We start from the raw sequence: 15,252 nt of genomic DNA, 5'->3' as shown, positions 1-15,252 counted from the left end.
CCAGATCTGAGTTTTGTGTCAGGATATTTCATGGGTGGTGTTGTATTCCTCCATCAGGGGCTCAAAACGTCTGCTTACCCCTGTTTTTGTGATGTTAGTGATCATAGATCACCCTTACCTAGATGCCTTGATTCATTAGAGGACGTAAAAAGATAATGTCCTCTATTTTTCCCTCTTTATTTATTGGCTGGAATCCTTTGATAAAGAAAAACTCCCTCTTACCTACTATTTAGTTCCCCTGAGATAGAGACAGAGAAAAAAAGCAAAATGCCTTCTCTTTAGTGTGATACCTTCTCTTTGTTAATCCATTTTCAGAATAATGATTTCATTCCTTAACTGCCTACAAAAGGTGAGGTGGTATTGATCTCTGTCTTTTGAATATCAATATAAACATCCTAATTTAAACATAATTGGTACATTTCAGTTCTTTGTCATTATTATTCTTATTGATGTTCAACTGGTCCTGTCTTTGGCAGTGGAACCTTTTCAAGTTGGTTTCTTTTGACATGACTCTAGTTATGGTAGTTTCTTTGCTTTCTGGTATGTTTCAAGCACACCTTGACATTTCTTGTTCTACAGGAGGAATTAAATGTCTCTTTAAGAAACCCTCATTCCAGCTCTGGCTGGTTTGGCTCAGCAGTTAGAGCATCGGCCCATGGACCAGAGAGTCCCAGGTTCGGTTCCTGCTAAGGGCACATTCTTTAGTTGCAGTTTGTCCACGGCCCCGATGGTAAGAAAGGGTATCTATTAAAAGCTACTATTGAAGCCAGGCCTGTGGAAGTTTCCTATTAATTCTCTGAAATCTCAACAGATGAAAGTAACAAACATGGTGTGCAGCCTGGCTCAGTTCATTTTTTTTTAACCTAATCTATAGTCCAAAGTTAGCATACAATCATTTCTCAACTGGCCACTTGGTGTCACTGCACAGTCAAATGTGCGTTTAAGAGTACCTTAAGGTGCCTGCAGCTTAGTCAAATAGCCACTTTCTGATTGGGCTCAATTTCCCATGCTGGTGTGAGGAAAGGGGTTTGAGTAAGAGCCACCACCTATAACCCCTCAAGTTCTGCTCATGCTCGTTATTCTCAGTGCCTTCAAACATTTTATAAATGTTGTCTAGCTTTTTTTTTTTCATCTTTTTTAATTGAATTTATTAGAGGGACATTGGTTAATAAAAGTATGTATGTTTCAGGTATACAATTCTATGATACATCATCTGCATATTGTATTGTGTGTTCACCACCCCAAGTCAAGTCTCCTTCCATCACCATTTGTCTAGCTTTTTTATATAGCTATTTTCTATAGGAAGATTAGTCTAGTACAAGCTGTTTTATCATAGTAGAGTTTGGCCCTGGCTGGTTTAGCTCAGCAGTTAGAGCGTCGGTCCGCAGACCAGAGTTCAAAAGTCCTGCATCTAGGTTTTTGTTGTTATGAGCATTATCTGATCAATTTTAAATAATTATTTTCTTTCTCTCTCTTTCTTTTACATTTTTTTCTTCAGATTTTTATACCTCTTAGGAGTTGTGTAACCCAGACTAAATATGCAGGGCACTTTTTCAGAATTAACCCATATCATAAAATATATCTAGCAAAGTAAAAATATTTGGTTACCTATTCTAGTATAACAAATATTACAAATGTGTTATAGTTGAACCAAAAGCATGCATAATAAAATTAGAATTAAAAACAAAGAGTACCTTACAGCAGAGTGAATGAGGCAGTCGGAGGTGAAACCTTGTTTCAAAGGCACCATTAGAAGACAGCGTTAATTCTGAAGGAAAGCCGTGCACCCTGAGTTCAGCCTTCCTGTTCGGTGACCTTGTGAAGGATGTCCACAAAGGGGGTGTACGTTTATTCACGGTATTCATTACAGATGCTTTTAAAATGAATAGAAGGCTGTGGAAAAAATAACACTATCAGAATATCTTTCGTTTTCACGAGAGGCCATAGAATTATTCTTACACTTAGTGGCCACATCCCACCACAACCCCTCCCCCTGTTGTCAGTAAAGACCACTTAGGTCAGAGCTCAGCCTCCTCTACGCATTTCAGCACTGGGTTCTCCAGCGAGACCAACAGCAGCAGAGGTTTGATGGTTTTAGTGAAACTTTCATGGTTTCATGGTTTTAATGGAGTTCATTGTCGGGGCGACTTGTGCTCCACTCCCAGCTCTACTGCTTAATGGCTAGGACCTTCAGCTTATGATTGAGCCTCTCTGTGCCTCAGTTTCTCGCCTGTAGGAGGGGGTAAGAGTGCTTCACCCATAGGGCTGTTGTGAGGACAGAATATGGAATCTGTAAACACCTACACAATGCTAGGCGTGAGGTAAACATGCAGGCAATGTTCTCTACTTCTTGACTTCACCTCCCTGAGGATTAAAGTTTTCTTAGAAGTAACAACAAAAAGGTCAAGTTTCTGCAGATGCACTTGAATTCAAACCCCAACTCTAATCACTGAGTTTTATAACTTTGGGCTTTCTGAGCTTCAGTTTTGTCATCTATGAAATAGATGGCACTGTTGTGAGGGTCCAGGGTCTTGGTCCTTGCCTTCCCTGCATTTCTCCATTTTCCCTTGTTCCCTAAGGATCTTAGTCCCCACCCATAGCATCACTTGTCACATTTCATCAGTAATTCTCCAACCTGACCTCTGCGCAGCTCCCTTGAATGTCTTATCATTCATGAGACTCGTGAAGACTGAGACGAGGCCATGTACACATTCATTCAAAAAGTCACATATTCATTTTTCACTTGCTCTGTACCAGGAATTTTTTTAGGTCCCAAAAACATAGCAGGGACCAAGCAAAGGGACCGCTGCTTGAAGTAGAAGAAACACAAACACAAATGTCTCGAGATATTTCGGGACTGTGTTGTTTCAGAGAGAACTGGTGTCTGTGGACTGAAATTGTGGGGAAGCTTATTTCCACTCAAAAATAAAAACATTCTGGCATGAGGTGTCTATCAGTAAAGTGGATAGCTAATGAGGTAATGAAGTCCTTGCCCTGGAGGAGTTCAAGTACCATCTGGACAGACATACAACAATTACGCTATGTAATGTTGGAAGTAAGTGGGAAGTTTGGTTCAATTTGACATGTTTATTAAGTACCTCTGATATATAAGCCACCTCACCTCCAAGACTCCTGCCAATGGTAAGATTCTGTCTCTAAAACCTAATCACCTAAAATCCAGATTGATCACCATTCATTTCCTCCCAGCTGGTCCTAGAGGGGCTTTGGTCACCATTTCTGGGCAGTTGAGCCCAAGTCTACAGGGCTGGTGCTGCCTTTTCTCCCAAGCACCAGCCTCACATTTCCTGCTCACCAGGAGGTATTCCTACATAAACCTCCTCAGCTATCTTTCAGATCAGCATGTCCCGGATAGACCTCAACTTCCCTCCCCAAATCTGATCCCCTATGTTCTTCGTTTTACTGAAGGTCCCTTCCATCCTCCTGCCCACCTTGTTCAAATGTCATCTTGTGTCCTTCACCTTCCATATCTAATTATTGGACAAGCTCTGGTCACCTCCTAGCTGCCCCTTCCCTCCCATTGCTAAGCTATTGCCATGGCCTCCTGATTGTTTCTAGTTCTTCCACCTCTACCCCTTCTAAGGTGTCCTTTGAGCTTTGATCATGGCCAGCCCAAAGGCACTGGACCAATCACACTACTCCCCCCAGCTGCTCAGCTCTGGTTGTGACCTTCAGCCTGCCTCTGACCCAGGCACACATTAGGGCTGGGACCAAAGCCCAAGCTAGTCATAAAATTCTCCTTCCTCATGAGTAGGGAGATGGGTGAACTTTGGGTTGAGTCTCCAAATGCTTAACCAGGCAGGAAAGCCTAGTAAAAATGCCTTGATGTGGCATTTACTGCCCTCCACACATAGCCCCACTCCACTGTCCAGCTGATCTCAAAGCATCTCACCCCCACCTCCCAATGGCCCCCCAAACACACGTACAACATCCACTCTGTACCTCACATCACCCAGCTCCTCTCAAATGTTCTCCCGTCTCTTCTTATTGGAAGCTCCTGGAGGTCAGGAATTTTTGTCACATTGTTCACTGCATTAAGGAGAGCTATTCAATAAATACTTGCTTAATATCACGTCCCCCAAAATGCCTTCCCTTCAGATTCTAAGTCAGATCACTCCCTGTTGCCCACCCTCAGGTCAGTCTGTTTGTGCCTTCTACCTCCATTCTGGGGCCCTCTGCCCAGTATTATCTTTATGTCTTTCTGTCCCGCCCACTACAGTTAGACCTCTTGAGGGCAGCTCTGCAGTGTCTAGCTTGTGTTTCGTGCACAGTGATGCTCAGCAATGCTCAGCTCAGTAAGCTTGGTTCAGCCTGATAGAAGGAAATGCCTTGTGGAGTTCAGCCTCCTTTCTGTGGACATGAGATTGTATACTACTGGTCTTACACTTCTTTGGCTTGGCACAGAGCTACATGCATAGCAAACTCTCCACAAATCTGTTGACTTTTTTATTCTTAAAGTTTTAGACCAAGTTGGATGGTCAGGCTCACAGTCATTTCATTTCTGTTTCTTCCTCACTGCCCACCTGCACCAGACACTCCCTGAAAGATAACGTTAGAATTTTTTGCATTCTTGAACCTGCATCATCTCCTCCTCCCACTCCACCTCCAACTCTTCCAGCCCTTTTTAGTCAGTGCCTTGTGTGTTTCTGGAATCCAAGACGTGTGCTAGCTCCTTGGTTCCCATGGTAACCAAAAATCGTTGTCAGGAATGCTGAGTTCTGATATTGGGTGAGATAAAATAGTGCCCCCAGGAGAGCTTGTTTGAAGATGGAGACTTAGAGACTTGTTAACAGGCTTACAAAAACAATGTATAGACTTCTTGTTTATTTCCTTTGAGGAGCTCAAGGCACTTTCCGAGCATGCCTTAGCTCCTACTCGCACATGCTCGTGAATTCGGAGAGCTGGAGAGCTGTGGGCACTGCATTGTCACCTCGGTGTGCACTTGGAAGCTGAGGCGGGGTTGAAGGAGGCAGCTTGTCCCCAAATACAAGTGAGGCAGCCAGGGCTGGGCTTCCTGCATTTATCAGGGTTATGTGCCTGGTAGGGTTTGGTCTTTTGGCTTGTTCATGCAGTGCTGTGCCTTGATTCGATTGGCAGGAAGGAGAACACATGTACCTGTTTCATAGCCCACCCCACTTTGCTTAATTCAATAGAAGGCCCCCAGGATGAAGCAATAGGGAAATCTTTATGCTCATTGCCAGCATCTCAGTCCACCAGGGGATAAGTATAAACAGTTGTGTGTTTTTTCCCAATAATGACCTTAGAAATCCGCGAATGACGACATTCTCTGAATCACTCTCTGCCCGACTCCTTGTACTTCTCAGACAGCTCCTTCCCAGGCCTTGGCCAAGTCCTCCTCCTTCCCACCTCTTGGACTGGGCGTCCCTCAGCAGTGTGCGACCCTGCGCTTGCTCACCGCTCAGGCCCCGCCTTCCTCCGCAGCACAGTTCTAACCAGCACCAGGACTCGCATGCTTCTCTCTTCTCTTACACTCAGCTTTCCCATTCGACAGCGGTGACTCCAGTCCTTCCCCAAGTCTAAGGAGATTTTCACAGTGCCTCCCACGTGCTTAGGTACACAATTACTGTTGCATGCATGTATTTCACAGAGCCAACCTCGTATCAGCACACCCCAAACTAAATTATTAACCCTCCCCCACCCTCCTTCGAAAGTGACTTTTCAGCTGAGAACCCCTAATCTGGCTCACGGCATCAGTCCATCCGAGACTTAACTGGAAGCCCTGGGCAATCCCGACTCCCCTCTTTCCGCCCCTCCACGTCTAGGCACCTCTCCAAGTGGCTTTGGTCCAGGCCTTCGTGGTCTCACGCTGGGCTGCGCCTGGCCTCCAGTGCCTCCATCCCTTCTGTCCCTCCCCTGCCACCGGAGGCATCTCTCCAAAACACAATCCGATCACATCAGTCTCTTACTTTAACAGCCCTCGTAAGTCTACCTTTGCATCTAGGGCCAGGTTCAAAGCCCTGAGCATGGCATTCAGGACCCTTCACAGCGTGTTCCTGTCGATCCCCTTTTCCTGTTTGAACTCCCACTGCTGTCCCCTGAGTATGTGCGTTAGGTGTTTATTGAATGAGTACATGAACGTGGAGGCAAACGGACTTCAGTGCCACCATCTTCGGGTCTATCAGCCTGAAGACAGTAACACTGTTGTTTAGCCCAGAATTGTGCATTTGGCCCAAGAGTCTGATATGTGTCAGGCACTGTTAGGTGCTCAGGATATACCAGTGGGCAAAAGTGACAAAGATCCTCGCCTGCATACAGCCTGGGGACTCAGACCATGAGCAATGAACACGATAAGTAAAGAAAAAGTAGATCCAAGGAAGAAAAAAGGGGAAGGAGAGAGGGTTTATAAGATTAAACGGGGTTTTGAGATTAGACCTAATGGAGAAGGTGAGATTGCTCTTGATCATGACGCTCTCTTCCTGTGTTCATATTCTACTTGAGATTAGCATCAGTCCCCCACCTCCGGAGTCAGGGAGCTGAATAGCTGTTCTGAATGAATCGGGAAGTAACAATAATAGCTACAGTTTCTTGTGAGCTTACTAGGTGACAGGCACTGGGCTGAGCCGTTTGCAGTTGTTTCTCCTTTAAGCTTTACAGCAGCCTTCTGAGACTGATGCTATCATCCCTCGTTAACAGAGGAAGGACCTGAAGATTAGAGAAAGTAAAGCCTCTGCCCAGAGCTAGAAAGGGTTGAGCACACAGCTAACCATGTTGCTTCCAGCTGATGAATGAAGATAATTGAGAACCACTCCTTTGGATGTTTCCAAAACCCAGTAGCTTAAAGAGCCAACCCCATTTTCACAGGAGAAAATTTAGTACCACGGCATGCGAGGGGCCACAGAGGACACTCGACACCTGTTCCCACACCCAGCATCTGATTATTTTCAGACAGGTGGTTCTCTAGCTGTAGACATTCTTTGAAAATAATTCCAGTGTCTGGCAGGCTTTTATTGCCAGGAAAACACTTCCTCAATGTCCATCCTCTGTCTACCACTCCAGTTTCCTCTTATTTAAGCCTCAATGAAGCCAGAGCTCAACTTTATCTGTCTCATAATTTTTCTTCGATGTATTTGAAGAGCCAAGCCTCCTCTATTCCAAATTGGTCTCAGCTCTCTCCATGTTCTGCGGCTGTTGTCTAGACATAATAACCAATCTCTTAAACATGAGATCCTGGGTGTTTTCTCATCAATAGCCCTGTAATCAAGGTGCTGAATGCTTGCGGAGCATGACTAACCACTTATAAAAGAGCAAAGCGTGAATCAGAGAACCCCACCAAAAATAATGCATTTGGCCTAATCTTGGCCTGCTGCAGCTTCAGACTTCTGAGTCATAAAGCTCATTAGAAACGGGAATGTATTTGACTCTAATAAAGATTTTAGGGCAACTCAGATTTAGAGTGGTATATTTAGGGCAGGCCACAGGATAAATGTTGGCGCGTAGGCAGATGACGTAAGGAGAGAATAACCACCTTGAAAGGAGCGGCTTGATTGCTTTCCTGTTCCCACCTCTGCCATCGGGAAAAAGGCCCGATTTGGGAAAAGTCTCTTTATTTACTAGAAAAAGAAGGCTTTCATGACTTGAGCCCAGGAGGGGATTTATTAGAAGTAATTTCTTTATTGGGGGCAAGTTAAAGCTCGCCTGGGGGCCCTGCCTTTGGTAGCTCTGATTTTTAGCAAAGTTGCTACTTCTCACGGCTGTGATGTGGTCACTCATTAGAAGACAGCTGTGCTGGGGGAGACACGGAACCTGCAGCTGCACCCTGACTCCCCTTTACCCTTCCTCCTTCCCCAGCTGGGGACAGAGGTTAAGAAGAGGAAGGAGCCTCTGGGCAGTAGAGGGAGCTAGAGGAAAGGGTGAAGGTGTGCCTTGGGGAAGGTCAGCCGCCCTGTCTGGGAAATTTCAGAGAAGACAGGGAAGCTCGCAGTTATATGGAACTACTGAGGTTCAGGCTCTGCAGCAGAGTGTTCACACCCATATTGCACTCAACGTTCACAACACCCTGGAGGAGAAAGAAAACCTGTCGCAGTTTTACAAATGATCTGAGGAGGGTCTGAGGCTCAGAGAGGTCAGATCTGCCCATCCAGGTGGTGGCAGATTCACCATCTCACCACAAGAACGTGATTGTTGTAATAAAGATCCCCCTGTCTCAGAGACATGCCCGTCCTTAACCAGCCCCTTGCTCTCGTATCTTCAGGCAGTTTGGGGGTTATGCCAAGGAAGCTGACTACGTCGCCCACGCCGCCCAGCTGCGCACGGCCTTGGAGGGCACAGCCACCTACCGGAGTGACATCTACTTCTGCACTGGGTACGACCCGCCCATGAAGCCCTATGGACGTCGCAATGAGGTCTGGCTGGTGAAGACCTGAGTTGTTCGCCGAGCCCGCACTCCCAGGATGTGGGCTGTCACCCCTGACTTGGGCGGGCAGGAGGGGCTTCTGACTGCAACTTCAGCTCAACCAACTTTCCTTCAAAGCCAGTTACTGCCAGTTTTCTGAAACATGCACGTTCAATACCAGGGCTCTTTTTCTCGTGGTGGGAAATACAGCCAAGTCAGGCCGCACCCCTTCCCTTGATTTAGAAGATTGGTTGTAGACCAGGAAAACCCCAGCAGCATTTTCCCAGCCACCTGCGTCCCAATAAACTGATGTTTTAAAATGATCGAATCTGTATTTTTGTAATTGAGAGGGGAAATGTAATCTGTGTGCAATCTTTCATCTGTGATTCTTCTAAGACTTTGTCTAAAAATAAAGTGAAAATAAAGTTCTTTGACTTAAACAGCTGAGGCAAGTCTAAGTCTAAGTATTTCAAGATTCCTCCATCCTTGGTTGCCAGAGGGGAGGGGTTGGAGGGCTGGGTGAAAAAGGAAAGGATTAAGTACAAATTGGTAGTTACAAAATAGTCCCGGGGATGTAAAGTACAGCATAGGGATTGCAGTCAGTGATGCTGTAATAACTATGTATGGTGCGGTGGGTCCTGGAGGGATTGGGAAGAACACTTTGTAAAGCGTATGGTTGTCTGACCACTATGCTGTATACCTGAAACCGATACGAGACAATATTGAGAGCAAACCGTAACCAAAAACAAAAGAAAGAAGATTCTACCATCTTATAGACAATAGAGTTATGATTCTTACTGATGGTGTTTACTGTGGCAGGAATCCTATCTTTAGAGTTTCAAAGTGCTTCAGAATATAAACCCAGTGATCCTGGGGGAGGATGGGCACCGCATGCTTGACCGTCTCTAAGTCATAGATATTTACCTTGTCTGTGCAGTGTGGTTCAAGGATCATTGGTGGGGATCTATTTGCAACTGTGGTCCACGAAGGGTTCCAGGAGCCAACAAGTAGCTGGAAGAGAAAAATGATTGTACTCTGACACACACCCTAGAGGCAGGAATGCATTCAAGGTAATGAGACGAGATTGAAAGAGCTGAGGCCCAGTGACATTAGACACATCGATGTTTCTCTCTGTCTGATGATGAGTGCAAAAATGTCCTCAGGTGAGGATAAAAAAAAAAAGAATAAGCTTTAATCCTCACCACAAAGGGGTGTCATTGGACATACAGTGGGGTTTGCTGAAGAGAGGGATAGCAGCTGCCATCTTTCCTGGTGCTGTTCAGAACAGTGGCCTCTTCTGAGGGACGGGCACCCCTGATCTGAAGGTCAGTGGGAAAGCACACCAGCCTTGAGCCTTGACCACCTGCAGCTCCATGCTGGGTGCCTCACATCCCCCCATGCAGTCCACATACATGGCCTGTGAGGGAGGGGCTGTCATGAACCCCACACACAGGTGAGGGCGCCGAGGGTCCCACAGACTCACACACTGGACTCAGGGTTCAAAGTGCAGCCACAGGGGCCTTAGGTCATGTTAAGAGGTTTGAATTTTATCCTAAGAAAAATGACAAGTAAGACAGTGGCTTTGAGCAGGGACATGATAGCATCATGTTTGAGAGGGAAAATTCTGTCTTCAGTGTGGAAAATGGATTGGAAGTGGATGCAACAAGAGGCAGGGCGACCAATCACAAGATTCTGAGTAAAAGGTGATGGAGGCCTCAGTCGGGATCATGGGGTGGGGGCGGGGAGAAGTGGACAGTTTGGAGGGAGACACGGGATCAACAGGCCTCAGTGAGCAGCAGGTGAGTGAGACAAGGGAGAAGGGTCGAGCACAGTGCTCAGGACGGGGCTGCCACTCAGTCGGGAGCACAGGCCAGAAGCAGGTTGACTGGGGAACAATGTCCACAGAGGCTTTTTAGGCCTGTGGGTCATCCGATGAGGCTGTCTCGTGGGCAGTTAGAATGATGCCTGTTGCTGAAAAGAGAAACCTAACCTGAAGATGCATGGGTGATTCATCAATATACAGATCGAGGGGGTGAATTATGCACTCTGCCAGAAGACTGGGGAACAAAGGGAGAAGAGAGCCTAGGTAAGAAACTGGAGGGACCCCAATATTTAGAGGAGAACTTTGGAAAAGAGCCTGACAAAGATCTAAAAGAAACGACCAGTGGCATAGAAGGAAAATCAGAAAATAAAAAATAAATTTAAAAAAATAAGAGGTGACCAGTGAGTGTTAAACTCCATCATACAGTGCCACGAGGCAAGCCCTAAACGATCTGAGTCTGTCTCCGCTAGCACCATCCTCGGACACGTGGCCATCTTTCTCCCCTGGCCTCCTAACCAGTCTCCACACGGCCACGCTCACCTCGCTTTGCTCCATCTTCCAACCTCCAGCCAGAGGGATCTTTGCTTAAAAACTCACTTTGTCCGTAGACCAAAAGGCAAACTCCAGTTTACGACCTGCCAGGCTTTGTGGGATGTGGCTCCTGATTCTCTAATTCCTGCCTTTCAAATCTCTCCCTTACTATCCTTTGCCACCGCGGGCTTGTCCTTCCTGGACCGCACGAAGCTCTTTTTGCCCAAGGGCCTTTGCACTAGCTGTTAAGTCTGCCTGAAACCCTTTTACCTCCTTTTCAAATGGCTGGGTCTTCTCATCCTACAGGTCCTAGCTTAACCGCCCTCCCTCCTCAAAGAGACCTTCCGTGACCCCTTGATCTAAAAAAGTGGGGCCCCCCTAGAGTTCTCTATCATAGCATTATCTCTTTTATTTCCTTCATAACACAAATCACCATTTGTAATGTTTGGACTTCTTCATTTCTTTTTTTTTTTTTTTATCCTCACCCGAGGACACTTTTTTATTTTTTGTTCAGATAGAATGGGAGGGAGAGAGAGAGAAACATCGATGTGAAAGGGACACATCGAGTGGCTGCCACCCACATGACTAACCAGAGCTGGGGACAGACTGCAACGGAGGTACGTGCCCTTAGCGGGAACCAAACCCGGGTCTCTCTGGACTGCAGGCCGACGCTCTAACCGCTGAGCCAAACCGGCCAGGGCCTTCATTTCTGTTTATTTCTGCCCCACACTTGATATGTTGGATAAGAAGGAGCCCCATACCTGCTTTGTTCTTCATTATATCCCCAGCACCTAGCTCAGGGTCATATGTCATTTAGAAATGATTTAAGTTGTAACAGAAAATTGAACCAACAGTAGCTTAAACTAATAAAGTTTTATTTTCTTGCATAGCAAGAAACCTAGATAAGCTTAGTGGCTCCATGGCTCCATCTCTGCACTTGCCTTGCTCTTCCCCTCATGGCTACAAGCTGGCTGGTGTGGCTCCTGCCACCGCATCGATGTTCAAGGAAGGAAAAGGGGAGAGGAGGGAAAGCTGTATCAGTTGCATCTGTCTCATTTTTTTTTTTTTTATCCTCACCTGAGGACATTTTTCCATTTTATTGTTCAGACAGAGTGGAAGGAGAGAAAGAGAGAGAGAGAAACATCGATGTGAAAGGGACACGCCGAGTGGTTGCCACCTGCACGACCAACCAGGGCCGGGGACAAACTGCAACCGAGGTACGTGCCCTTAGCGGGAACCGAACCCGAGGCTCTCGGGACCGCAGGCCGACGCTCTAACCGCTGAGCCAGACTGGCCAGGGCAGCATCTGTCTCATTTTTTGAAGAAACAATAGATTTCCCGGAAATTCCCCCCAGAAGATTCCCACTGTTTTCTAACGGGCCAGAACTGGCACTGAGGACCACCCAGGCCTGCCGTGGAGATGGGAAAGTGTGTGTGTTTGGCGTTGCATCCTCTCTCGTGGGGAGCAGCAAAGGCGAACGATATTCAGAATGGCTTTAGGGCAGTTCAGCTACAGTGATTTCAGCAATGGGTAGGTATGTGCACCTAGAGTCAAGAGTGGGAAGGTGAGAAGTGGGGGGCAGCTGGAGAGATTGACTGAGGCCAGACTGCACAGGATCTTAAAAGTTTTAATTCTACATTCTCACTTCTGAGCCAATGCAAATGGATCTGTAGCACCATGCAAGCTCTCTTCCCAGTGTCTGCTGCTTACCCTATCTGCCCTCTCTGCCCTCTACGCCATTCTCAAGGTGAAGAAGGATGCGGCTGTCAGTCCCCTCCCCCACAGTGAGGACACAGGGTGACTGAATGGTGTGGGTGTAGTGATTAAGAAAAAAGAGGGACACCAGTGAAGGAAATACGTTGTTCATCCTCATTAGATTCAATAATGGAAAACAGAGCCACAGAGACCAAGGTTGCTCATTGCCAATCTATTGACTAGTAAAGCAACCTCTCTGTCTTCATCAACCCACTCTTTTGTCAATATCTTTCTCAAAATAGAGAGGAAACCTGATCTTCTGGTCCCATCTCAGCCTCCTCTCCCTAGGGTCTGGAATAGAGCATATGGCCAATTTTTTAAGATGATAGTATGATTACCTTGGAAAACAATGAACAGTAGAGTACAGAAATGAACAAACATCCAAGCTATGCTCTGGGTTTGGTGCTCAGGATGACAGCCTCTCTGGAACTGCTTATATAAGAATGCCCGCCTCTGCCCAAGCATCTTCCCGAGGTTAAGACCCTTGCACTTTGTGAGCAACACCCAGTAAACTTGGTCCCGCATGTAGCACCACACACTACGGCACTGTCCTGCTCACGTGAGTGTAGGTGTAGAAACACAATGGGACACGGCTGAGCTCAGGGAGTTGGTCACCACTTGTTTAAGGAAGACCTCCCTCATTTACATTTGGCTTCTCCACTCTTGAGTAATGTCACTTTGATCTTTGAGCACAGTAATTAAAGCTTCACAGCATGCCACACTGATGGGTATTTATTTGGTTGAATGCCATGGATTTTGCCTTTGAATCTATATTCTTGACTAGCTCTAGTTTTGGGGGTTTTTTTCTTTAGAAATATTTTGTTTCTATAGCAACCATCATTCTAGGAATCTGGGGACAGACCTAAGCAAAATCCAGAAATGCAGAATCAAGAATCAATTCATGTCAGGTAGAAATGTCAGAGCAGACAGAAGATGTGGCCGGAATTGGTGTGGGCTGTGTAGAACTATCTCATAATCAGACTTCAGGTAGAAGTTGAATTAAGTGTTCCCTGGCAATGAATTAATTAGACTTTCATCAAAAAGTCATTTTATGAGCAGGCTCAGACCCCAGCTTCTTCTCATATCATGCCTCATCCTTTCTGCTGGGTTCCTTATCTTCTAGTAGCACAAGAGTGAATGCAGGGTCCCCTGAGGCATGCTCACCTGCCCCCTCCAAGCCTTTGCTCTCACTCCCCACCCCTGAATCCCCTAAGTGCCTGCCTGTCCACCCTCTACCCATCCCTCCAGTCCCAGCCCCAGAGCCTTTGAATTCTTCCCAATCCCTCCAGTTACACCCCTCTTCCTCTGTGATTTATGCTTCCCATATCACCCCCATAGGATAAGGGTACATAGATACTCCATCTTCTTAGTGTAGATTAGTTTTAAAACTTATTAATTAAAAAAAAATAAGAGATATTGATAGCTCTCATGTATTGAGCATTCACCCTGTCCAGGCACCATGCAAACTCGTCCCGTGAACTGCCTTGTCTATTTGACACAACAACCCTGTGAGGTAGCCACAGGCACTGTCCTCCTACCCCGTTTACAGATGAACCGAGGCAGCAGCTCAGCACCCTCATGAACATGCTCCAAGCTACACAGATGGCCCGTGGCAAAGCCAGCATCTGAACTCAGGCAATCTAACTCCAGGACCAAATAGTACTAAACACTCAGTGCAGTGACTGGTTTCCTTGTCTGGCAAGAAAGGAAATGAGGCAGAATGTCTCTTCAAGTGAGTGCACTGGGTGGATGCTCCCTCCTCCCTGTATAATTTATTTTCAGGCTCAGCCCAAGTGGCAGTAATATAATCCCTATATCCCTAGGGTATAGGCCGCTGCCTGGAATTTAGATGAACAAACTTCATGAACTTAAAACTCGAGAAATCGCATGAGTAACCAACAGCCACCTACCTACTTGTCACCTGTTAGATCAGCAGCCCTGTCTCTCTTTTCTCTTTCACTCTATAGATGAAAATTCAGCCAAAAGAAGTTCTTACGCTGCCAATACAAGCACAGAACCATTTTGACCTCCTTAAATAAAGGAATGTTTATGCAAACCTTTTAAATATATAACGTATGTTTTCAATCATCTCTGCTCTCGTTTCAGAGCCTTTTTTATGGGCTCCCAGCTTTGGGTGTTTGCCATGTGAGCAGAGTGTGTTTTATGAGTCGGGGACCCTGAGCTAGAAGCAGAGCCCCGCGGAGGCTCCGCCATCCTAGGAATCAAAAGGAGCCTTCAGCACTTGGATGTCTCTTCAAGGGCTTCAGGAAGGAAACGGAGTTAAGGAAGTCGATTCCATGCCTAGAAGAGGCTGGATGACCATTAGAGGACACCATCCTCGACTCCTTCCCTCTCTCAGGTTGATCTGCCTGCCATCCAATGTTAATCTTGTCACCTGTGCTGGGGGCCAGCTCTCCCACTTCCTTAAGGATTTCATTCTATTTCACTCTGTCCTTGTGATTTCAATCTCTCCCTCTTCCCTGTCTCTTTCCTCTCCACACATAATCATGCTCACACTCTCCAACGAAAACAAAAAAAAAGACTTCCCTCAATCTATTCTTGCTTTCTACACACCACCTCAGTTTTCTCATTTCCTTCACCAACTGCCTTAAAAATGCCACACGAAGTGTTTGTTTTCTTTCCTTTCATTCCACTCCCTCTGTCCATCCACATTTACTTACTCTGAAATGGATGTTCACTTGCAAAATCCAGCAGGCACCTGAGAACTGAGGATGGAGAGGGCTAGCCTGCCTACCAGCCTGCCACCCAGCT

The 15,252-nt window shown here is 46.3% G+C and overlaps 1 protein-coding gene and 1 long non-coding RNA gene across 2 annotated transcripts in view; one reads left to right on the top strand and one right to left on the bottom strand.

Moving 5' to 3' along the window:
- The window catches only part of HEBP1 (heme binding protein 1), a 23,377-nt gene extending 14,566 nt beyond the window's left edge, over positions 1 to 8,811 (top strand). Inside the window, exon 4 of the mRNA XM_036251314.1 lies at positions 8,231 to 8,811. Coding sequence (XP_036107207.1) covers positions 8,231 to 8,402 — 172 coding nt within the window. The 3' untranslated portion in view covers positions 8,403 to 8,811. The remainder of the gene's footprint in view (positions 1 to 8,230) is intronic.
- LOC118623584 lies at positions 1,701 to 15,252 on the bottom strand. The gene is made up of 3 exons (XR_004958296.1): positions 15,162 to 15,252; positions 9,296 to 9,382; positions 1,701 to 1,893 (listed from the first exon to the last, which is right to left on the bottom strand). It is a non-coding gene; the product is annotated as an uncharacterized LOC118623584 (long non-coding RNA).

This window comes from Molossus molossus, unplaced genomic scaffold (assembly GCF_014108415.1).
Source record: "Molossus molossus isolate mMolMol1 unplaced genomic scaffold, mMolMol1.p scaffold_m16_p_10, whole genome shotgun sequence".
In the NCBI taxonomy this organism is placed as follows: Eukaryota; Metazoa; Chordata; class Mammalia; order Chiroptera; family Molossidae; genus Molossus; species Molossus molossus.
Note: the sequence above shows the minus strand (reverse complement) of the source record. Positions and strands in the feature narration are given on the sequence as shown.